Here is a 24,070-nt window from a genome sequence, read left to right on the forward strand (position 1 = left end):
CGTTCTTAGTACGCTGGTCGGCGCTGGCTGCTCTGCAGTGCAGAGGGAGTGGATATCTGGCTGGGGGTCCAGGCTTGGAACCCGGGGGGCATTCATTATAACGGCCTGATAAGTCACAACCTCTGGTTGTGCACTTTTATACACTATCAGGGCATTCTGAAGGAGCTAATTCTTTATTATAGAACCTCCTCCTCAGCAGCATGTCTCACACTAGGAGCAAAGCTCCAGGGCTGTACACTACATGTTCTGCATGTAAGCTGATATTGCCTGAACCGGCACGGACCCACACTGTCATGGTCTTATGTGGTGGTGCCTCTGCCTGGGGTCCCCAGGCTGACTCCTGTCTTGGGTATTCTAGACATTCTAGACATAGCCCCCCACCTCTGCAGCATGTCTCACAGAGCGAGGCTGCAGGCTGTTTTTAGTATCCACTGCTGGTAGTCTCGTACGGCTGTACCGAGCTCATAACCACTGTGGCCCCTCAGCTTGGAGGCTCATTCAGGGTCCCTCCAGCTGCTCCGGTCGGTGGCTGACCCCTGGGGGAATCTTTTTTCCAGGGGTCGGCCTGTCCCGGCATCTGCTGAGCATGCAGCCCCCTTCTCACGGCGTTTTCTGCTTGCTCAGCAAAGCTCACAGACCCCGTCCTCCTGACAGGGAGACGCAGGGTCCCCTGTCCTCCCCGTCCCGCAGCTCCGATTATGAGCTGACTCATTGGACGAGGAGGATGTCTCTACCAGGGGCTCGGACGCTACTTTTGATCCGTCCGTAGGTGACGCGGATGCGAATGATTGGATTGCGTCCATTATACTTGTATTGGACCTCCATCCGCCTGTATCAGGGGAGTATTCCCCGCTGGCAGTAAGGCATCAGTATACCTTTAACAAGACGAGGAGTGTGTTCCTTAACCACTCCAGTTTTCAGGCGTCCAAGCCCACGGCCTGTCCTGCAGATCCCACAGCGGGGTTCTGCTGCCTGTCTCCCCCTCCCATCAGAGGTGGTCAAGGAGTGTACTCATTCGCCAAGGGTGGCCACTCCGGTGTCTAGACTTTCAGCCCGGATAGTTGTATCAGTGGCTGACGGCACCTCTATAAGGATCCCACGGTACATTAATTTTGTACTGGACCTCAATCCGCCGGAGTTACCTTATCTAGGTGAACACAACGTGTGTTCCTTAACCACTCCGGTTTTCAGGTCCCTGTGACCAGCCCAGGGTCCGCTCTGACAGTCGCTTCCCATGAAGCGTGATTCTGAGGACTGTGTTTCCCCTGTCCACCAATAGTGGTCAAGAAGGGGGCTCATTCACCTCAGGTGGCTCAGCCCGGACTGTTATGTCAGTGGCTGATGGCTCCTCAGAGGAGATGCATTCCCTCACAGGGACTCTATGCCCAAAACGGTTGCCTGAACTTCCAGACTTCAGTCTTTTCATCCTCTGCCTAGGTCTGCCATGCTGGACACCGCACGGCGGTGGTCTTAGCTACTTTCCTCGCTATCCGCAGGCTCCTGTGGCTTCGGAAATGGAGGCAGATGCCTCTATAGAGGTTCCTTGCTGGGCTCCCCTTTGGTTGGACCAGTCTCTTCGGAACCGACTGGATGAAATTTAGGAAGCTCTTGGCGGAGAGAGTTCTCCTTGCTACAACCCTAAACCAGGGAACCTGTCCAGGGCAGGAATCTGTTGAGGTTTCGGTGGTTTCCGTTCCTCCATCTGATCGTCCTCAGCTCGGCCTAGGTTCATAGAACCAATTGGCTTGAAGCTGCGTCTTCAGAAGACCGCAGGAGATGCTGCCACTTAGTCAGCTTCCTCCGAGCTATCTAGCCACGCCAACCTCTTCCTAGTCGGGGGCAGGCTCTCTCCACTTGGCGACGTATGGTTCTAACACGTCTCCGTTCAGTGGGTGCGGGATTATATCTCCCATGGCTACAGGATGGAATTCTGTCCACCCGCCAAACAGATTTTTTCTGTCACCTCCTCCCGGCTCCAAGGCCGCCGCCTTCTCACAGGCCGTGGCATTTCTTGCAGGCCAATGGAGTAATTGTACCGGTTCCCTACTGGGAACGGTTCTGAGATTTTTGATTAAATCTATTTCTAGTCCCCGAAGAGGGCGGTGCCTTCCGACCTGGATCTTTAGCTTTTCAAGCATGGTCAGGTGTGGCGTTTTCACATGGAGTCTCGGTCTTGTTCCGTGTGTTTTTTTTCACCGGATCAATCATGAACCCAAGGAGATTCCCTAGCAGCCATAGGCATCAGAGATGCCTTTCTGCAAGGGTCAATCGCAGTTTCACACCAGCGTTGACTGCGTTTTGCCATCAGAGTGGTCCAATTCGTGGCTCTTCCCTTGGGGTTAGCCACGGCCCCTCGAGTATTCTCATTGGGGCTCTTGTGATTAGAGTCCTGCACCCCTAGGGATTCGCAGTGATCGTTTGCCCTAGACGGCCTTCTTCTTAGGCCTTCATCCAGTGCAGACTCTTAGCAGAGTACTTCGCTTACTCTCGCCACTCTAACATATTCGGGTGGCTTGTCATTCTGTTCAAGTCCACTCTGACTTCGAACCAGAAGGTTCTCAAGGACGCAATTCGAGACTGTCGGCTCTTGTCAAGCCGCTCTTAATCGATCAGTAGTCCCTCCGCTGGCGGTCGACGTCGTTCTATCAGACACCAAATACAGGTGCTGGTCAGACGGTGGCGTCAATGGAAGCGATTCCTTGCCCAGTTTCTCCTGTGCCCTCTAAGACTGGATGTTGTCCGCTGTACACGCGAACTCCCTCCTTCCACGGGGTGGTGGCTTTGCCACTGACCTGGGGCTCGTTTTCAGGGGTGGTTTCGGCCACTCTGTCTCAGGGACGCTCCTTCCTGGCCCCGTCCCAGGTGATCCTCACCAGGGTGCTGGTCTTTCCGCCTTGGGAGCAGTATATCTCCACCGCGGAGCGCAGGGCGCTTGGACTCTGTCCGAATCAGCCCTCTAGATCAATGGGCTGGAAATCAGAGCTGTATTCTAGCTCTCTAAGCCTTCACCATCTGTTGGCGGCTAGGCACATTCGAGTTCAGTCGGATAACGTGACAGCGTTTTCCTACATCAATTTCCAGATCGGGACACTCAGCCGCCTGGCAATCTTAGCGCCTCAACATTCTTCACTGGACAAGGGACTCCTAGTCCACCGTATCCGCAGCCCACATCCTAGATGTCAAAACTGCGGGCAGATTATTTCAGCTGTCCAACCGTGGTCCACAATCCTCAGGTTTTGCAGTAGACACACTGGTTCATGTTTGATCCCAGCTTCGTCTCTACCTCTTGCCCAGAGCCCTGCACAAGATCAGGGAAGGGGGCCGTCGGGTCATTCTCTTACTCCAGACTGACCCAGGCAGGCTTCGTATCCTGACCTGCTCCTTCTGTCCGTTGGATTGCCATGGCATCTTCCGGACCGTCCAGACCTTTTCTCAGAAGGTCCGTTTTTTCCGTCAGAATTCTGGATTCTCAGATTGACGGCGTAGCTATTGAGTCCTGGATCTTGGCGACTTCTGGTATCCTTCCTGAAGTCATCTCCGCTATGACTCGAGCTCCAAGGTGTCCTTGGACCTTTTTAGCCTTGCCGACCCTCCTGTCCCTTCCACAGTCCGGTCTACAGCTAGGACTATCCCTCATTAAGGGACAGGTCTCCGTTCTGTCGGTATGTGCCAGCGGCGTATCGTCCGGCTGGCTCCGGTGCGCTCCTTTTAAGGGCGCGTCTCACATCATTCCGCCTTTCCGGCGGTCTATGGAGCCCTGGGACCTTAATCCGGTCCTCCCGGTTCCCGGAAACCCCCCTTTGCGCCTCTTAGGGAGGTTTCTTTGTTTCATCTTTCACAGAAAGTAGTCTTTCTAGTGGCTATAATTTCCTGCCAGGGAGTTCTGGCTGCACTCTCTCTGAGTCACCCCCTTTTTTTGGTCTTTTGCATCAAGACTAGGTGGTCTCCGTCCGACTCCGGACTTTTTTCCCTAAGGTGGTTACTGCTTCCACCTTATCCGGGGCAATTTTCCTGCCTTCCTTTTGTCCGGCTCCTGTTCATCGCTTTGAGGAAGCGTTGCATATCCTGGATCTGGTGCGGGCGCCCCGGATCTAGGTGTCTCGCACCGCCGTTATTAGGCAGTGCACCTCTCTCTAGTACTGACTGCTAGTCAGCATAGCGGTCTCTCGGCATCTAAGCCGACCCTGGTTCGTTGGCTTAGGTCGGCCATTTCCGAGGCCTACAAGTGTACTCAAGTGCCTTCCCCGCTGGGGATCAGAGCACATTTGATCAGACCTGTCGGTGCCTTTTCGGCTTTCAGGCACCAGGCTACGGCTCAGTAGGTCTGTCAGACGGCAGCTCGAATTAGTCTGCATACTTTTTCGAAGCTCTATCCAAGGCATGCTCTTGCTTTGGCAGACGCGGACTTCGGCAGACGCATCTTTCAGGCGTCTGTCGCCCATTTGTGAAGTTGGGTTTTCCTGCTTCTCAGTTGTCTGTTTATTCCCACCCATGGACTGCTTTTGGACGTCCCATGGTCTGGGTCTCCCATAGGAACGATAAAGAAAAAGAGAATTTTGTTTACTTACCGTAAATTCTTTTTCTTATAGTTCCGTCATGGGAGACCCAGCACCCTCCCTATTGCCTGTTGGCAGGTTTCTTGTTCCGTGTGTCTTCACCGGCTGTTGTTGTAGACAGAGGCTCCGGTTATTCCGGGTTTTACTCTGTCTCTACTTGTGGGTGGATGTCCTCCTTCAGCTTTTGCACTAAACTGGCTAGGACTGGCTAGCAGGGGGTGTATATGCTAGGAGGGAGGAGCTACACGTTTTGAGTGTAGTAACTTTGTGTGTCCTCCGGAGGCAGTAGCTATACACCCATGGTCTGGGTCTCCCATGACGGAACTATAAGAAAAAGAATTTACGGTAAGTAAACAAAATTCTCTTTTTTTCACCTATTGACTTCAATGAAGTCAGTGAAAAACGCAGGACCTTGCTGCAAGGAACTCCGATTACATCACAAGATGAATGGAGTTCTTGCGGATCACCGGGGTTTCCTGCAGATCCGCCGGCATAAGCTGTGTTCACCTTGTAACGTCACTGGGGTTCCCTGCACCTAAGCCATAATCTCGCAGTCTTTACCGCAGGACCTTGCTGCAGGGAACTCCAGTGACGTAGGTGCCCTAGTCTGTGAGGCGATTCGTACCTCAGTAACCCGGGGTTGTCATAGTGAAGACCCAGGGTTACCATGGCAGTGATAGGGTCCCTGCGATATTATTACAGGGACCCGATCTCCAGGGAGAGGTAAATGATCCCTCTCCCTGCCTCCTGAATGCTGCAATTGCGTTGATCGCAGCATTCAGGGAGTTATACTGCTGGGAGCGTTGCGGGCACTGCTCCTGGCAGCGAGAGCCGGGTCCCAGCTGTAAGATCAGCCAGAGACCCGGCAGCGGTACAGCACCCAAACCCCCGCAATTGTCATGATTTAAAAAAATGCACATGAAAAGCATGTGAAAAAACACCCAAATGCAATAAAAATGCAAGTTTTTTCAGCTGCTTTTTTCTTACCAAAACATGCGTTGTGTGGATTTTCTGCACATAAAAACGCAACATGGGTACATAACCGTAGTGTTGTTTTCTTTCTTTTTATTTTTTTTTTATTTTTCTATTAGTATATTTAATTTAGTTTCATAAAGTAAAGTACGGACAAACCACCATGCAGGAAGGAAATTTATTATTTCTTGCCTACCGCAGGAATGGGGGTCTTTGTTAGGCTCCCGACTGCTAGGGATAATTCCTGGCAGAAAACAGTAGTTTTGCGTCTTTCTGTATAACTACTTAGGTTAAGTGCCCATGATGAGTTTTTAGTGACTTTTTGACGCTGCGTAATTTCAGTGCTCAAAAAACGCAACGTCTTATAGTGCAAAAAAAGTGGATGAGATTTAAAGAAATCTTTTGCCCCAAAAACAAAGTACTTTATATAGAACATAACGTTCTAAAGGAAAACAAGAAACGCAGTGAAAAAAGCAAAAGGTATTTAATTTAGCGAATAGGTGCAGAAAGTCTGCAACTTACAAAAATTCACCCAATTCCCAGGAACACCCCGCTAGCTGTGCTATTTGTTACGTCATGAATCAGTAAGGCTGCTTTCACATATCCGTTTTTTGCCATCAGGCACAATCCGGCAAATACCAAATAAAACTAATCCAGCGCCAGATGCGTTTTTATCCTCATTGGATTGTATTGGTGCCGGATTGTGCCTGATGCTCTTGCGTTTCATCCGGCGTGATCCGGCGAAATTCCTGTGTCCGGCTGCCGTAAAGGACGCACAAGGGAACGTTTTTTGTCACCGGCAAAAAACCACACTGTACCGGATGTAAAATGAAAGACTATGGGCACCGGATCCGTCATAATGCGGCAAAAAAACGCATTCCACTGATGGATCTGTTTTTTTTTTTTTTAACTAAGCATGCTCAGATGTATAAATTCCTTTCTGGTTAGAAAATCTCGCTCTGCCTGTCGGTCGCTCTGCCTGTCGGTCGCTCTGCCTGTTTGTCGCTCCCTCTCACCCACTCTTGCATACCCACCGATCATCGGCGCGGCGCTGCACAGCTTTCACAATGCTCCCGCAGCTTCTCCTGCTTTGAAAATGCCGGCCGCTCATTATTCCATTTCGAATTCACTGCTTCCCCCACCTTTGATTGGTTGCAGTCAGACGCGCCCCCACGCTGAGTGACAGCTGTCTCACTGCAACCAATCACAGCCGCCCGTTGGGTAGGTCTAAATCTTGCAGTAAAATAATTAAAAAAAAAAAAAAAAAAAGCGTGTGCTCCCCGCCCAATTTTGATACCAACCAAAGGTAAAGCCACACGGCTGAAGACTGTTGTTCTCAGGATGGGGAGCCCCACGTTAAGGGGAGCCCCCCAGCCTAGAAATATCAGCTAGCAGCCGCCCAGAATTGCTGCATCCATTAGATGCGACAGTCCTGGGACTACCCAGCTCATCCCAAATTGCCCTGGTGCAGTGGCAATTGGGGTAATAAGGAGTTAATGGCAGCCCATAGCTGCCACTAAGTCCTAGCTTAGTGATGGCAGTTGTCTGAGACACCCCCATCATTAAATTGTAGTGAAAGTAAACACAAACACCAAAAAATTCTTTATTTGAAATAATAGATCAAAAATAACCCTCTTTCACCACTTTATTAATCTCCAAATACCCCTCCGAGGTCCCATGAAGCTTTCAGCTCTGCTACATCGGAAGCTGACAGGAGCGGCCGTAGAACACTGCCGCTGTCTGTGAGCTCCACGGAGAAACTGAAGTGAGTCTCGCTGTCAGCGGTAATCTCACTCAGGCCACAGCTAGATTCTCTGTGCAAACTACTACAACGGATCTGTTTTTTACGGTCTGTTGCATCAGTTTTACCACAATCTGCGACGGATCCGTTGCATCAGGCACACACCGGATTGGGCCTGACGGCAAAAAACGGATGTGTTAAAGCAGCCTTAGGGGGATGGTGGATTGTCTCAGGGCTACAACCTCTTTAGATAGAAGTCATCCGGATGATTCACATCCGTTGCTGGCAAAAGAGAGGTACTGTATTTTTCGTTTTATAAGACGCACCCCAAATTCAGAGCAAAAAAAGGCAAAAAAAATGGTCTGTTTTGTAAGCCGGTGGTGTCTTACTGGAGGGGGCAGTAGCGGTGGTGAGGGAGTCACAGGAGGCAGGGGCGGTGGGTGTCACAGAAACTGTAGGCTGTGCTGGTGTAACAGCGGAGGCTCAGGCTGCCGTGCTCTGGCACCTGCTGTGCCGGTAGCTGCGTGCGGTGAGGGCTTCAAAGAAATGGCGCCCAGAGTCAGCGCAGATTGAACTCTAGACTCAATGGCAAGTCGAGATCTCATCTGCACAAGCGCTACCTCAGACGCCATTTTCCTGAAGTCCGCTGGATGGAGATTAATGGGCCGGAGGCGGCGCCTGTGCAGATGAGCGCTTGAGCTGAGAGTTCCATCTGCGCACGCGCAGACTTCGGGCGGCATTATTTAAGGTCCTCACCGCATGACCCTCAGCGCCAGTCCAGCCGCTGCAGGCACCGCACAGCCGCTGCAGGCACCGCACAGCTGCTGCAGCCCCTGCACAGTGCCTTAGCATTCCCCCGGCCTCTTACAAACCCTCCTCACCACCCCGGTAAGCTACATTCAGATAAGATGCACCCCTCATTTTCTTCCCAAATTTTTGGGAGGAAAAGTGCATCTTGCATCTGAAAAATACGTATTCAGAGATAACAAAGGATCGGGTCTTATTAAACACCAGAAGGTGGCCCGATTCTACGCATCGGGTATTCTAGAATTTACGTATTGTGTAGTTAATGTATGATTTTTGTTATATATATCTATATATATATATATATATATAGATGTTGTTGTGTGTAGTTACCAAGTGTTTGTGTAGGAGCTGTACATGTTGTGGGTGTTGTCTGGGTGTGGCGGGGGGTGAGAGCGGTGTTGTGTGTGTGTTGCGTGTGTTGCGTTGTTTGTGGAGCGCTGTGTGTCTGTAGCGTTGTGTGTGTATGTGTTGCGCGGTTTGTGTGGGTGTGGTGTGTTTTGGGGGGAGGTATGTTTTGTGCAATGTGTGTGTTGCATGATATGTGCGTATATTTATGTATGGCGCGGTGTTTGTGTGTTGGGTGTTGTGTGTGTGCAGCGTTGTCTGTGTGTGTGGGTGTCTGTGTAGGGTGGTGTTTGTGGTTCCCAGTGTGTGTGTGGTGTGTTGTGTGTGTTGGGGGAGGTGTGCACCTCCCATCGTGCTCCATCCGCCATGCTGCGCACCCCCCATCGTGCTCCATCCGCCATGCTGCGCACTCCCAAACGTGCTCCATCCGCCGTGCTGCGCACTCCCAAACGTGCTCCATCCGCCATGCTGCGCACTCCCAAACGTGCTCCATCCGCCATGCTGCGCACTCCCAAACGTGCTCCATCCGCCATGCTGCGCACTCCCAAACGTGCTCCATCCGCCATGCTGCGCACTCCCAAACGTGCTCCATCCGCCATGCTGCGCACTCCCAAACGTGCTCCATCCCCCATGCTGCGCACTCCTCATCGTGCTCCATCCCCCATGCTGCGCACCCCCCATCGTGCACCATCCCCCATGCTGCACCAGCATCAGCCTCTCTCCTCCCAGCATCAGCCTCTCTCCTCCCAGCATCAGCCTCTCTCCTCCCAGCATCAGCCTCTCTGTCCCGAGCATCAGCCTCTCTCCTCCCAGCCTCAGCCTCCCCCAGCATCAGCCTCCCTCTCCCAGCCTTCCCCAGGATCAGCCTCTCTCCTCCCAGCCTCCGTCCTCCCAGCCTTCCCCAGCATCAGCTCTCCTGTCCCAGCCTCCCTCAGCATCAGCCTTCCCCAGCATCAGCCTCTCTCCTCCCAGCCTCAGCCTCTCTCCTTCCAGCCTCCCCCAGCATCAGCCTCTCTCCTTCCAGCCTCCCTCAGCATCAGCTCCCCTTTCCCAGCCTTCCCCAGGATCAGCCTCTCTCCTCCCAGCCTCCTTCCTCCCAGCCTCCTTCCTCCCAGCCTCCTTCCTCCCAGCCTCCCCCTCCCAGCCTCCCTCAGCATCAGCCTTCCCCTCCCAGTCTCCCCCAGCATCAGCCTCCCCAAGCATCAGCCTCCACCAGCATCAGCCTCTCTCCTTCCAGCCTCCCCCAGCATCAGCCTCCCCAAGCATCAGCCTCCCTCGTCCCAGCCTCCCCCAGCATCAGCGTCCCCCAGCATCAGCCTCCCCCTCCCAGCCTCTCCCAGCATCAGCCTCTCTCATCCCAGCATCAGCCTCTCTCCTCCCAGCATCAGCCTCTCCTCTCTGTCCCCAGCATCAGCCTCTCTCCTCCCAGCCTTCCCCAGCATCAGCCTCCCCCAGCATCAGCCTCTCTTCTTCCAGCCTCCCCCAGCATCAGCCTCTCTCCTTCCAGCCTCCCCCAGCATCAGCCTCCCTCTCCCAGCCTTCCCCAGGATCAGCCTCTCTCCTCCCAGCCTCCGTCCTCCCAGCCTTCCCCAGCATCAGCTTTCCCCTCCCAGCCTCCCTCAGCATCAGCCTTCCCCAGCATCAGCTTTCCCCTCCCAGCCTCCCTCAGCATCAGCCTTCCCCAGCATCAGCCTCTCTCCTCCCAGCCTCAGCATCTCTCCTTCCAGCCTCCCGCAGCATCAGCCTCTCTCCTTCCAGCCTCCCTCAGCATCAGCCTCCCCTTCCCAGCCTTCCCCAGGATCAGCCTCTCTCCTCCCAGCCTCCTTCCTCCCAGCCTCCCCCTCCCAGCCTCCTTCAGCATCAGCCTTCCCCTCCCAGTCTCCCCCAGCATCAGCCTCCCCCTCCCAGCCTTCCCCAAGATCAGCCTCTCTGCTCCCAGCCTCCTCCAGCACGCCGTGCTCCTCTGCCGACACTCACACACCCGATCGCATACACTCACACATACCCGATCGCATACACTCACACATACCCGATCGCATACACTCACACACACCCGATCGCATACACTCACACACACCCGATCGCATACACTCACACACACCCGATCGCATACACTCACACACACAGACACTGACGATATTGCACATACGCGCTGACATTCACAACATCCGGAGATACCACATGCTTCTGGCCATGTGATCCTCCGTCAGGTCCTGGAAGGTCTCAACAGCACAGTATCGAGGCCGAGAAGCAAGGGATATCGCCGGATGCTGTGAGTGTGTGGATGCGATGTGATGTGTATGTGGTGTGTGTGAGAGTGAGTGTGATCTGATGTGTGTGTATGTGTGTGTGTGTGCGTGTGGATCTTCCGCCGCTGCAGGACCTTGATGCGCTTGTAACCATGCTAGCATGGTTACTAACGTATCCACACCACTCCCGTGCGAGCGAGGGACGGGGGGGGGGGGGTGTTGTACAGTACTCACCTCCGTGACAGCCGTGTCAGTTCGGGGAATGCGCGGGGGGGGGAGGAGTACAGTACTCACCTCCGTGACAGCCGTGTCAGTTCGGGGAATGCGCGGGGGGGGAGGGGGGCGGGGCCAGAGCTAGCGTGCATTGCGTGAGGGGGGTGGGGCGTGGCGTGGCCGAATTGCCAATGCCTGCAGGGTGCCGGGGCGAGAGGCCAATCTGTGGGGGGGGGCGGAGCCTGGGCGAGCGGCTGGCCAATCCGTGTGGGGGCGCAGCCTGGGCGAGCGGCCAATCTGTGTGGGGGGGGGCCATGGCGAGCCCAGCGGCCAATCAGCTTTGTGTCACCGTAAGGACACAATTTTGGAGCATGACAGACAGACAGAATAAGGCAATTATATATATAGACTAGAAGGTGGCCCGATTCTACGCATCGGGTATTCTAGAATTTACGTATTGTGTAGTTCATGTATGATTTTTGTTATATATATATATATATATATATATATATATATATATATATATATATATATATAGATGTTGTTGTGTGTAGTTACCAAGTGTTTGTGTAGGGGCTGTACATGTTCTGGGTGTTGTCTGGGTGTGATGGGGGGTGAGAGCAGTGTTGTTTGTGTGTTGCGTTGTTTGTGGAGCGCTGTGTGTGTGTGTTGCGCGGTTTGTGTGTGTGTGGTGTGTTTTGGGGGGAGGTATGTTTTGTGCAATGTGTGTGTTGTGCGGTATGTGCGTATATTTGTGTGTGCAGCGTTGTCTGTGTGTGGGTGTCTGTGTAGGGCAGTTGTTTGTGGTTCCCAGTGTGTGTGTGTGGTGTGTTGTGCAGTGCGCGCGCGCGCGCGTGTGTGTGTGTTGGGGGGAGGTGTGCACTTCCCATCGTGCTCCATCCCCCATGCAGCGCACTCCCCATCGTGCTCCATCCCCCATGCAGCGCACTCCCTATCATGCTCCATCTCCCATCCTGCGCACTCCCAAACGTGCTCCATCCGCCATGCTGCGCACTCCCAAACGTGCTCCATCCGCCATGCTGCGCACTCCCAAACGTGCTCCATCCGCCATGCTGCGCACTCCCAAACGTGCTCCATCCGCCATGCTGCGCACTCCCAAACGTGCTCCATCCGCCATGCTGCGCACTCCCAAACGTGCTCCATCCGCCATGCTGCGCACTCCCAAACGTGCTCCATCCGCCATGCTGCGCACTCCCAAACGTGCTCCATCCGCCATGCTGCGCACTCCCAAACGTGCTCCATCCGCCATGCTGCGCACTCCCAAACGTGCTCCATCCGCCATGCTGCGCACTCCCCAACGTGCTCCATCCGCCATGCTGCGCACTCCCCATCGTGCTCCATCCGCCATGCTGCGCACTCCCAAACGTGCTCCATCCCCCATGCTGCGCACTCCCCATCGTGCTCCATCCGCCATGCTGCGCACCCCCCATCGTGCTACGTCCCCCATGCTGCGCACTCCCAAACGTGCTCCATCCGCCATGCTGCGCACTCCCCATCGTGCTCCATCCGCCATGCAGCGCACTCCCCATCGTGCTCCATCCCCTATGCTGCGCACCCCCCATCGTGCTCCATCTCCCATGCTGCGCACTCCCAAACGTGCTCCATTCGCCATGCTGCGCACTCCCAAACGTGGTCCATCCGCCATACTCCGCACTCCCCATCGTGCTGAATCCCCCATGCTGCGCACTCCCAAACGTGCTCCATCCGCCATGCTGCGCACTCCCAAACGTGCTCCATCCGCCATGCTGCGCACTCCCAAACGTGCTCCATCCGCCATGCTGCGCACTCCCAAACGTGCTCCATCCGCCATGCTGCGCACTGCCAAACGTGCTCCATCCGCCATGCTGCGCACTTCCAAACGTGCTCCATCCGCCATGCTGCGCACTCCCAAACGTGCTCCATCTGCCATGCTGCGCCAGCATCAGCCTCTCTACCCGCAGCATCACTCAGCATCAGCCTCCCCTTCCCAGCCTTCCCCTGGATCAGCCTCTCTCCTCCCAGCCTCCTTCCTCCCAGCCTCCTCCTACCAGCCTCCTTCCTCCCAGCCTCCTCCTCCCAGCCTCCTTCAGCATCAGCCTTCCCCTCCCAGTCTCCCCCAGCATCAGCCTCCCCCTCCCAGCCTTCCCCAAGATCAGCCTCTCTGCTCCCAGCCTCCTCCAGCACGCCGTGCTCCTCTGGCGACACTCACACACACGATCGCATCCACTCACACACACGATCGCATACACTCACACACACGATCGCATACACTCACACACACCCGATCGCATACACTCACACACACAGACACTGACGATATCGCACATACGCGCTCACAGTCACAACATCCGGAGATACCACATGCTTCTGACCATGTGATCCTCCGTCAGGTCCTGGAAGGTCACAACAGCACAGTATCGAGGCCGAGAAGCAAGCGATATCGCCGGATGCTGTGAGTGTGTGGATGCGATGTGATGTGTGTGTGATGTGTGTGTGATGTGTGTGTGAGGTGTGTGTGAGGTGTGTGTGAGGTGTGTGTGAGGTGTGTGTGAGGTGTGTGTGAGGTGTGTGTGAGGTGTGTGTGAGGTGTGTGTGAGGTGTGTGTGAGGTGTGTGTGAGGTGTGTGTGAGGTGTGTGTGAGGTGTGTGTGAGGTGTGTGTGAGGTGTGTGTGAGGTGTGTGTGAGGTGTGTGTGAGGTGTGTGTGAGGTGTGTGTGAGGTGTGTGTGAGGTGTGTGTGAGGTGTGTGTGAGGTGTGTGTGAGGTGTGTGTGAGGTGTGTGTGAGGTGTGTGTGAGGTGTGTGTGAGGTGTGTGTGAGGTGTGTGTGAGGGTGAGTGTGAGAGTGAGTGTGAGAGTGAGTGTGAGAGTGAGTGTGAGAGTGAGTGTGAGAGTGAGTGTGAGAGGTGTGTGTGAGAGTGAGTGTGAGGTGTGTGTGAGAGTGAGTGTGAGCTGATGTGTGTGTATGTGTGTGTGTGTGCGTGTGGATCTTCCGCCGCTACAGGACCTCGATGCGCTTGTAACCATGCCAACGTATCCCGTCCCCCGCTCGCACGGGAGCCCACACCACTCCCGTGCGAGCGGGGGATGGGGGATGGGGGGGGGGGGAGTACAGTACTCACCCCCCTTAACAGCCGTGTCAGTTCGGGGAATGCGCGGGGGGGGAGAGGAGGGGGGGAGTACAGTACTCACCTCCGTGACAGCCCTGTCAGTTCGGGGAATGCGCGGGGGGAGGTGGGCGGGGCCAGAGCTAACGTGCGTTGCGTGAGGGGGGGGGGGCGGGGCCATGGCGAGCCCAGCGGCCAATCAGCTTTGTGTCACCGTAAGGACACAATGTCACCGGAAGGACACAATTTTGAAGCATGACAGACAGACAGACAGACAGAATTAGGCAATTATATATATAGATGCTTGATCCTACTGGGATATATCAGGGGCTGACCTCCTACACACTAACCTAAGCTATATGGCCAGCTTATTGAACCATCTACATATACTGCCACATGGATGAATGAAGTGAAGGGTTTCTTTGCAGCGGTGGTCCCTTTGAAGGGCCGGATACACCACTATACATCAGATTGACAGGTCAGCGATAGTAAATACATTTTTATTTTTTTTTTATTTCTCTGGTCATTTATTTCTTTAGTTTTCGGCGTTCTCGGTATGCCACATATTTTCTACCTCGTTGGAAATGTATTTAGTCAGACTATACATACAAAGTTTTTAATTGGAGTCCTAACATGGACTAATGGTTTAATAGCAATCCATGGTAAATTCCACTTAAAATACCCTTCAATTGGCAAGAAAGCCTGCTCCATTTACGAGCAATTGGTCTGTTCATACATTGGGCTCTTTACAAAAGAAAACTAAGTCTCTAATCTTTCCTTAAGCAGATATTTTGTTGTCGTGGGTTTAACAGTGGAGCTTTTTGTTTCTTGCAATCCTCTTAGCCTTTTAAGCTGACTTGGTGTAATTTCCTTACAGATGAGGTCTGTGCTGTGCTGAAGCTGGACAATACCGTCGTGGGGCAGACCAACTGGAAACCGATTTCAAACCAGTCATGGGACCAGAAGTTTACACTAGAGCTGGACAGAGTATGTATAGTACTGAGCACTGACTCCGTCCGCAATTGTGTGCATCAGTCACAATGAATGTGTGCGAGTCCATCCATACAGGTCTAATATGCTCCAGACTTCCCACTACAGCAAAATCCACACCTGATCTTTCACACATTGTTGCAGAATTTAGTTCTGAAATGCTGCGGCTTTACCTAATATTTCTTCATTTGCATTGCAAAAGGTGAAATCCGCAATGAAATTCTGCAGTGCCGCTCAGTTTACGCTTAGTTGTCTCCTGCAGCATGCAGATGAGATTTTTGTAAATTCTTATCCACCACACTTTTACTATATTACCAACGTCCATGGAATCTGGACAGAAAATCTGCTGCATATAAAACCTGTGTGAGCATTAAATATTCAATATTTATGCCCACCTTTGTATCAGTACGGAGCTGTCTATCAGTCAGTACCGGGGTGTGGTTTCAGCCACCACGTGCCGACCGGTGACTGAAGCGTTGACACTATTACTGAAAGCTGGAGGTTGCTGGGAGGAATAAAGTAAATTTCCTCCCAGTAGCCAGGATTTCAGTGCAGCAGCTGCACAGATTTACCCCATATCTGAAGAGTAATAGCGTTTGGGGACATGATAGGTTCCTTTTAAAAAGCCTATTCCCGCTATATACATCACAAGTGACAATTTAATTAATTTTATTTTTGCTTACATTCTTTAACCCTAGAACGCGCAACCATAGAATCTACATAGGATACAAGTAACCTAGCAGGCCTGCGAGGCCCCAGGTATGCGTTCTGGGTTTAAAGGGAACCTGTCAGCAGGGTTTTCCCTTGTGAGCTGCGGCCACCACCAGCATTTCAGATTACTGTGTATAAGAGCCCTGGTCACTCTGTATAACGTAAAAAGAGCTTTATTCTACTCGCCTAGGGGCGGTCCGGTCCGATGGGTGTTGCTGCTGTCGATCCGGCACCTCCTCTCTTTCTGCGATTGTCGTCCTCTTGCCCGACCCCATGTGAATGATGCGTCATGCATCATTCAAAGAGAGGCCTCCATTGCGTTCCTGCACATGTGCACTTTGAACTGCCCTGCTGAGGCTAGAGCAAAGTATTGTAGTGTTTAGGCACGAGAAAAGCCGGCGCATGCGCATTACAGTATTTTTGCTCTGCCCTTGGCAGGGCAGATCAAAGTGCACATGTGCAGGAGCGCAATGGAGGCCTCTATTTGAATGACGCATCATCCACACGGGGCTGGGCAAGACGACGACTATCGCCAAAAGAGAGGAGGCGCCGGACCGGGAGCAGCGACACCAATCGGAATAATAGTTATTTTTACTTTGTACAGAGCGGCCTGGACTCTCATATACCGTATTCCAGAATACTGTATATATAAGGCCTCACTGGTGGTGCCCACAGCTTATATGGGAAAAACCTGCTGACAAGTTCCCTTTAAAGAGTTTCTAGATTTTTCTGAAATGTTGTTAAGTTTTTTTAGGCCATTAAATTCTCCGGATTGGTTGGGGTCCGGGATCGTGCAAATGACCACTCGCAGCTAATGCCTGGGCACACACAGAGAGGAGACCACAGATTCAATAGAGAGTCTCAGAAGCCAGAGCCTCCCTCGCCTACAATAAATTTAAGGGCATAAAGCAATATATAAACCAATAAGAACTGCACCATAATTGATTATAAAATATAATCTTTATTGGAACATACCGGAATAATAAAATTTCATGAAAAATATCAACCAAACAATGCATAGTAATGGAGAATGATATGTAAGGAAAAACAGCAGGTCCGGGTAAAATCATTAGAATACACACTGATACGGCAAAATGAAATCAATATCAAAGTGTAAAGGACATCCTTTCATAAAAAGGGAGATAAAAAACAATCACATTAAGTGAAAAATAGTGCCAACAAGGGCAATAGTAGTAATGCGGTGGTTTAAAGAAGGGGAGCAATAATGCGTGCACCCAGATAAACTGCTTAAAAATTGCCATATGCAGTAAACACAATAAGAAACCCGGTTCACATGCTGTAGACCCTTACCTAATAAACACCATAAAACAATATAAAAAAAAATCTACAGTTTAGTTTCTTATACCTAACTTTTTAAAAAATGTATCTTAGTAATAGATTTCAAGCTTTTGATCTAGAATGGAAAAAATAAATACTTTTATATAGGCTTCATTTACTTGTAGGATTCACATTTATTTAAATTTGAGAGATGAGTGAGAGAATTACTGCAGCAGTGCTTTATTTTCAGCCTAAGGTTGTATAGTGAGTGACAGATATACAGTAGATAACTGTCATCCAAACAAGGACTTTCCAAGCTGATAGTGCAGAGGCTGCTGTAATCACAGGACATTGTGCAGTGGCTGCTGTAATCACAGGACATTGTGCAGTGGCTGCTGTAATCAGATGACATTGTGCAGAGGCTGCTGTGATCACAGGACATTGTGCAGAGGCTGCTGTAATCACAGGACATTGTGCAGAGGCTGCTGTAATCACAGGACATTGTGCAGAGGCTGCTGTGATCACAGGACATTGTGCAGAGGCTGCTGTGATCACAGGACATTGTGCAGAGGCTGCTGTGATCACAGGACATTGTGCAGAGGCTGCTGTGATCACAGGACATTGTGCAGAGGCTGCTGTGATCACAGGACATTGTGCAGAGGCTGATGTAATCACAGGACATTGTGCAGTGGCTGCTGTAATCAGATGACATTGTGCAGAGGCTGCTGTAATCAGATGACATTGTGCAGAGGCTGCTGTGATTACAGGACATTGTGCAGAGGCTGCTGTGATCACAGGACATTGTGCAGAGGCTGCTGTGATCACAGGACATTGTGCAGAGGCTGCTGTGATCACAGGACATTGTGCAGAGGCTGCTGTGATCACAGGACATTGTGCAGAGGCTGCTGTGATCACAGGACATTGTGCAGAGGCTGCTGTGATCACAGGACATTGTGCAGAGGCTGATGTAATCACAGGACATTGTGCAGTGGCTGCTGTAATCAGATGACATTGTGCAGAGGCTGCTGTGATTACAGGACATTGTGCAGAGGCTCCTGTGATCACAGGACATTGTGCAGAGGCTCCTGTGATCACAGGACATTGTGCAGAGGCTCCTGTGATCACAGGACATTGTGCAGAGGCTGCTGTGATCACAGGACATTGTGCAGAGGCTGCTGTGATCACAGGACATTGTGCAGAGGCTGCTGTGATCACAGGACATTGTGCAGAGGCTGCTGTGATCACAGGACATTGTGCAGAGGCTGCTGTGATCACAGGACATTGTGCAGAGGCTGCTGTGATCACAGGACATTGTGCAGAGGCTGCTGTGATCACAGGACATTGTGCAGAGGCTGATGTAATCACAGGACATTGTGCAGTGGCTGCTGTAATCAGATGACATTGTGCAGAGGCTGCTGTGATTACAGGACATTGTGCAGAGGCTCCTGTGATCACAGGACATTGTGCAGAGGCTCCTGTGATCACAGGACATTGTGCAGAGGCTCCTGTGATCACAGGACATTGTGCAGAGGCTGCTGTGATCACAGGACATTGTGCAGAGGCTGCTGTGATCACAGGACATTGTGCAGAGGCTGTTGTGATCACAGGACATTGCGCAGTGGCTGCTGTAATCAGATGACATTGTGCAGAGGCTGCTGTGATTACAGGACATTGTGCAGAGGCTCCTGTGATCACAGGACATTGTGCAGAGGCTCCTGTGATCACAGGACATTGTGCAGAGGCTGCTGTGATCACAGGACATTGTGCAGAGGCTTCTGTGATCACAGGACATTGTGCAGAGGCTGCTGTGATCACAGGACATTGTGCAGAGGCTGCTGTGATCACAGGACATTGTGCAGAGGCTCCTGTGATCACAGGACATTGTGCAGAGGCTGCTGGGATCACAGGACATTGTGCAGAGGCTTCTGTGATCACAGGACATTGTGCAGAGGCTTCTGTGATCACAGGACATTGTGCAGAGGCTGCTGTGATCACAGGACATTGTGCAGAGGCTGCTGTGATCACAGGACATTGTGCAGAGGCTGCTGTGATCACAGGACATGGTTTTCAAGCAATCCTAGTCTGCAGTGGGGAATAGTACAGTGGAAAATGGGAAGTGTGAGGTGTGACCCACAGGCTTTGTAGAGAATAGTGTTTGTAACAGGATAAGACACAGCCACTGAGCTAGAAATGGAGGTGCACTTGTCAGTTTCCAAACCGTAGATATCCAAGATAAAACAAGGCACTCTTCAGGGTATACGTTAAACAAAGTTTATTTTCAAAAGAATTTTGTTGTGAACATGTGACAATTCGGCCACGTAGTGTCCTTCATCATACAACTCACAAAATTGTACGTACTGGAACAAAGATATGCAGCAATGTATATTAGCACAGTATGGAGCAGCGTCTTATGCAAAAAGACCAAGGTCAGTAAGAAGATGGTAATGTAAATAATTATAAGTTTGTGTCAAAACCAGAGATGCAGCCAGTAACGGGAGCCAGCGACAGCATGGAGCAGCAGTATCCACCGCTATGCAGTCCGATGCTTGACACTGCTGCTCCATGCTGTCGCTGGCTCCTGTTACTGGCTGCATCTCTGGTTTTGACACAAACTTATAATTATTTACATTACCATTTTCTTACTGACCTTGGTCTTTTTGCATAAGACGCTGCTCCATACTGTACTAATATACATTGCTGCGTATATTTGTTCCAGTACGTACAATTTTGTGAGTTGTATGATGACGGACACTACGTGGCCAAATTGTCACATGTTCACAACTAAAATCTTTTGAAAATAAACTTTGTTTAACGTATACCCTGAAGAGTGCCTTGTCTTGTAGAGAATAGTGACCATCGCTAGGCCGCTGCCCCACTAAGATTCTGTAGAAAATACCACTACTGTCAACTTGCACATATCAGTCCGTGAAAATGGTGGAAACAGAATGACAAAAGCTGCAACTTCATGTTTTTTGAGATCTACGTGTTAATGTATATGAGAAGTCTATGTAGTTGCAAGAAGAGCTGGAACGTTTAGCACGTGAAGGTAGAAATGTGCCTTTATCTGATGATGTTCCTTTTCTTTCAGTCCAGAGAACTTGAGATTTCAGTGTTTTGGAGAGATTGGCGATCCCTGTGTGCAGTGAAGTTCCTGAGATTGGAGGATTTCCTGGACAATCAGCGGCACGGCATGTGCCTGTACCTGGAGCCACAGGGCACGCTCTTTGCAGAGGTGAGAATTTGGGACATAGGTACTCAGTATCTCTCCACAGAAGGACCCGTATTAGGCTGGGGCCACACGGGGCACTACTGCGATGCTCGCATGAGACTCGGCTCGCGCAGGCAGCACAGCAGGAGCCGAGTGTCATACGAGTGTGCCTGCATCTGAGGTCCGATCATGTGAGCAGACCTCAGCTGCGGGGGCGGGCAGGCTCTCAGGAGGGGAGGGAGGGATTTCTCTCCCTCTCTCCTCTGTAGCCGGCTATTGCCATTCTCGCTCTGCACGCGCGGTACACTGGTGTACCGCGAGTGCAGTGCGATTTTTCTCTCGCCCCATTCACTTGAATGGGTGCGAGAGAAAGAGTCTCGCATTACAGTCGCAGCATGCTGCTATTGTTTTCTCAGTCCGATTAGGGCTGAGAAAATAATCGCTCATGTACACTTACACACAGGCTAGAATTGGTCCTAGGGGAATGCGATGTTTTATCGCACTCCACTCGCACCGATTTTCTCGCCGTGTGGCTTAGGCCTTACTGATTTGCTTTTCTGTGGCTGAAGCAGCCATTTGTGTAGGACTATCTAAACCATATACATGTACTCCTCTTTTTTCTTTTTTTTTTTTTCTTGTCATTAAAGGTGACTCATTTAAGGAAATCCATCAAAATATGCCAGATTACTGAAGGCACTATGCCTGTTTTCCCATAAAATACTTAAAATGGGGAGATTTCTATGATCGTGTCTATACATGTCAGACCTGTACAACAGTAGTGATCGGTCGCTTAAAGGGATTATCCATTAGACTGAATGTATTTGCCTCCATAAGGTGGGCTATAAATGTGTGATCACCCCATTCTCATCACTGTTTCGCCAGGGTCTAGTGGCTATGGAATAATCAGTCTTGTAATGTCCGCTGCTTTGTGTTCTCGTCCTCATCATGGATGAGTGCAGGAGCTGTCATTACATGCTTTTTTCTGGACCATAAAATAGACCTGACTATTGCATGTATTTTTATTATCCAACATGGACCTTTTGGTCCTTGAAGAAAATTGCTCATCTGCACTGACAGCCAGTATCGTCATTGTGCAAAGACACCGCAGTAACCGAAATGACATAAATTGAATGACGCCTTTGAATAATTACTGTGCCTGTTCCTTTCATGTAAATGGGTCTTGCAGAAATATATATACAGTGCCTACAAGTAGTATTCAACCCCCTGCAGATTTAGCAGGTTTACACATTCGGAATTAACTTGGCATTGTGACATTTGGACTGTAGATCAGCCTGGAAGTGTGAAATGCACTGCAGCAAAAAAGAATGTTATTTCATTTTTTATTTTTTTTTTTTTAAATTGTGAAAAGTTGATTTAGAGGGTCATTTATTATTCAACCCCTCAAACCACCAGAATTCTGTTTGGTTCCCCTAAATTATTAATAAGTATTTCAGGCACAAAGAACTATGAGCTTCACATTTTTGGATTAATTATCTCTTTTTCCAGCCTTTTCTGACTAATTAAGACCCTCCCCAAACTTGTGAACAGCACTCATACATGGTCAACATGGGAAAGACAAAGGAGCATTCCAAGGCCATCAGAGACAAGATCGTGGAGGGCCACAAGGCTGGCATGGGGTACAAAACCCTTTCCAAGGAGTTGGGCCTACCTGTCTCCACTGTTGGGAGCATCATCCGGAAGTGGAAGGCTTATGGAACTACTGTTAGCCTTCCACGGCCTGGACAGCCTTTGAAAGTTTCCTCCCGTGCCGAGGCCAGGCTTGTCCGAAGAGTCAAGGCTAACCCAAGGACAACAAGGAAGGAGCTCCGGGAAGATCTCATGGCAGTGGGGACATTGGTTTCAGTCAATACCATAAGTAACGTACTCCACCGCAATGGTCTCCGTTCCAGACGAGCCCGTAAGGTACCTTTACTTTCAAAGCGTCATGTCAAGGCTCGTCTACAGTTTGCTCATGATCACTTGGAGGACTCTGAGACAGACTGGTTCAAGGTTCTCTGGTCTGATGAGACCAAGATCGAGATCTTTGGTGCCAACCACACACGTGACGTTTGGAGACTGGGTGGCACTGCATACGACCCCAAGAATACCATCCCTACAGTCAAGCATGGTGGTGGCAGCATCATGCTGTGGGGCTGTTTCTCAGCCAAGGGGCCTAGCCATCTGGTCCGCATCCATGGGAAGATGGATAGCACGGCCTACCTGGAGATTTTGGCCAACAACCTCCGCTCCTCCATCAAGGATCTTAAGATGGGTCGTCATTTCATCTTCCAACAAGACAACGACGCAAAGCACACAGCCAAGAAAACCAAGGCCTGGTTCAAAAGGGAAATCAAGGTGTTGCAGTGGCCTAGTCATTCTCCTGACCTTAACCCAATTGAAAACTTGTGGAAGGAGCTCAAGATTAAAGTCCACATGAGACACGCAAAGAACCTAGATAACTTGGAGAAGATCTGCATGGAGGAGTGGGCCAAGATAACTCCAGAGACCTGTGCCGCCTGATCAGGTCTTATAAAAGACGATTATTAGCTGTAATTGCAAACATGGGTTATTCCACAAAATATTAAACCTAGGGGTTGAATAATAATTGACCCACACTGTTATGTTGAAAATGTATTAAAATTTAACTGAGCAACATAACTTGTGGGTTTGTAGGATTTATGCATCTGTTAATAAATCCTGCTCTTGTTTAAAGTTTGCAGGCTCTAACTTATTTGCATCTTATCAAACCTGCTAAATCTGCAGGGGGTTGAATACTACTTGTAGGCACTGTACATAATGCAGTCGCCATGTGAGAATATACCCCTATGGGGATTTCAGTCTGGAGTTATGGAGCAGATTGCATGCAGCTTGCGCTCTGCCGCTCCATTCATTGTCTATAGGACTGATGGAAAGTGATCACCGCTGTGGAGTAGTTACTGATTCAGTTTTGTTCTCTTTCCCAGGTAACCTTTTTTAATCCAGTTATTGAAAGACGACCAAAACTTCAGAGGCAAAAGAAGATCTTTTCAAAACAACAAGGTACAATTGGCATTTCCATATCAAGGACCTTGTCATATTTACCCTGTCTTTTCTGCACTAATATTGATCTAATTTGTTTGTGTGGTTTTACAGGCAAAACATTCCTCCGAGCTCCACAGATGAACATCAACATCGCCACGTGGGGGCGGCTAGTGAGAAGAGCGATCCCCACAGTAAATCACTCCGGCACGTTCAGCCCCCAGGTGTCCGTTCCGGCCTCCGTACCAGTTGTGGACACACGAAATGTAGAATTGTCTCCATCGGTTGTCGGGTAAGACCTAGGGGAGCTCCCATTGTATGTTGTCTATTAGGTATTGTACCTCGCCAGGCGGACATCAATGTGAAGATTTTATGTTGATACTTCAAAGGCTATGAGGGATACCACTTGTTACATGTCTGTGATTACCCCAATGGACAGCGTGCAATGAGCGTTTAGTTTTAACTTTTGCCATGCTCCTCAGTGATACGTTCTGGATGCTAGGTCGAAAAATTCAGACGCCTCCTGTCCCCAGCAGCCCTTGTGCACTAGGGCACCTTCATACTGATATTGCAAACCTGTGTGATCTGTCACCTTTCCAAACACTGATGTTGAGGGTTTTGTGAATCACCTTTTCATCGCAGCCGCTTTCTTCCCTATCTACACTCCGATGCTTTCCTCCCTTACACATGGATCTACACTTCGTCTGCTCTGCGATGTATCACATCCTCTCTGGCATGCTGGTGTCTCTACTGAGCGTACACTAGGAGGGGAAGCAGTAAGAGCAGGCTGTCTGTAAAGCAAATGACTTCCGCACGGCAGCAGGATAGCCAGCTATGTGATGTAGTCCAGACTGTATATCAACACAATAGTGAAACAGA

General features: G+C 50.7%; 1 protein-coding gene across 1 annotated transcript in view; it reads left to right on the forward strand.

Annotated features, from left to right (window-relative positions):
- PKN2 (protein kinase N2) overlaps positions 1–24,070 on the forward strand; it is a 189,236-nt gene that overhangs the window by 128,134 nt on the left and 37,032 nt on the right. The window contains exons 8-11 of the mRNA XM_075322303.1: positions 14,864–14,973; positions 20,054–20,197; positions 23,137–23,212; positions 23,306–23,483. Of these exons, the coding sequence (XP_075178418.1) occupies positions 14,864–14,973; positions 20,054–20,197; positions 23,137–23,212; positions 23,306–23,483 (508 nt within the window). The remainder of the gene's footprint in view (positions 1–14,863; positions 14,974–20,053; positions 20,198–23,136; positions 23,213–23,305; positions 23,484–24,070) is intronic.

The sequence above is a fragment of the Anomaloglossus baeobatrachus genome, chromosome 8 (assembly GCF_048569485.1).
Source record: "Anomaloglossus baeobatrachus isolate aAnoBae1 chromosome 8, aAnoBae1.hap1, whole genome shotgun sequence".
NCBI classification, from domain to species: domain Eukaryota; kingdom Metazoa; phylum Chordata; class Amphibia; order Anura; family Aromobatidae; genus Anomaloglossus; species Anomaloglossus baeobatrachus.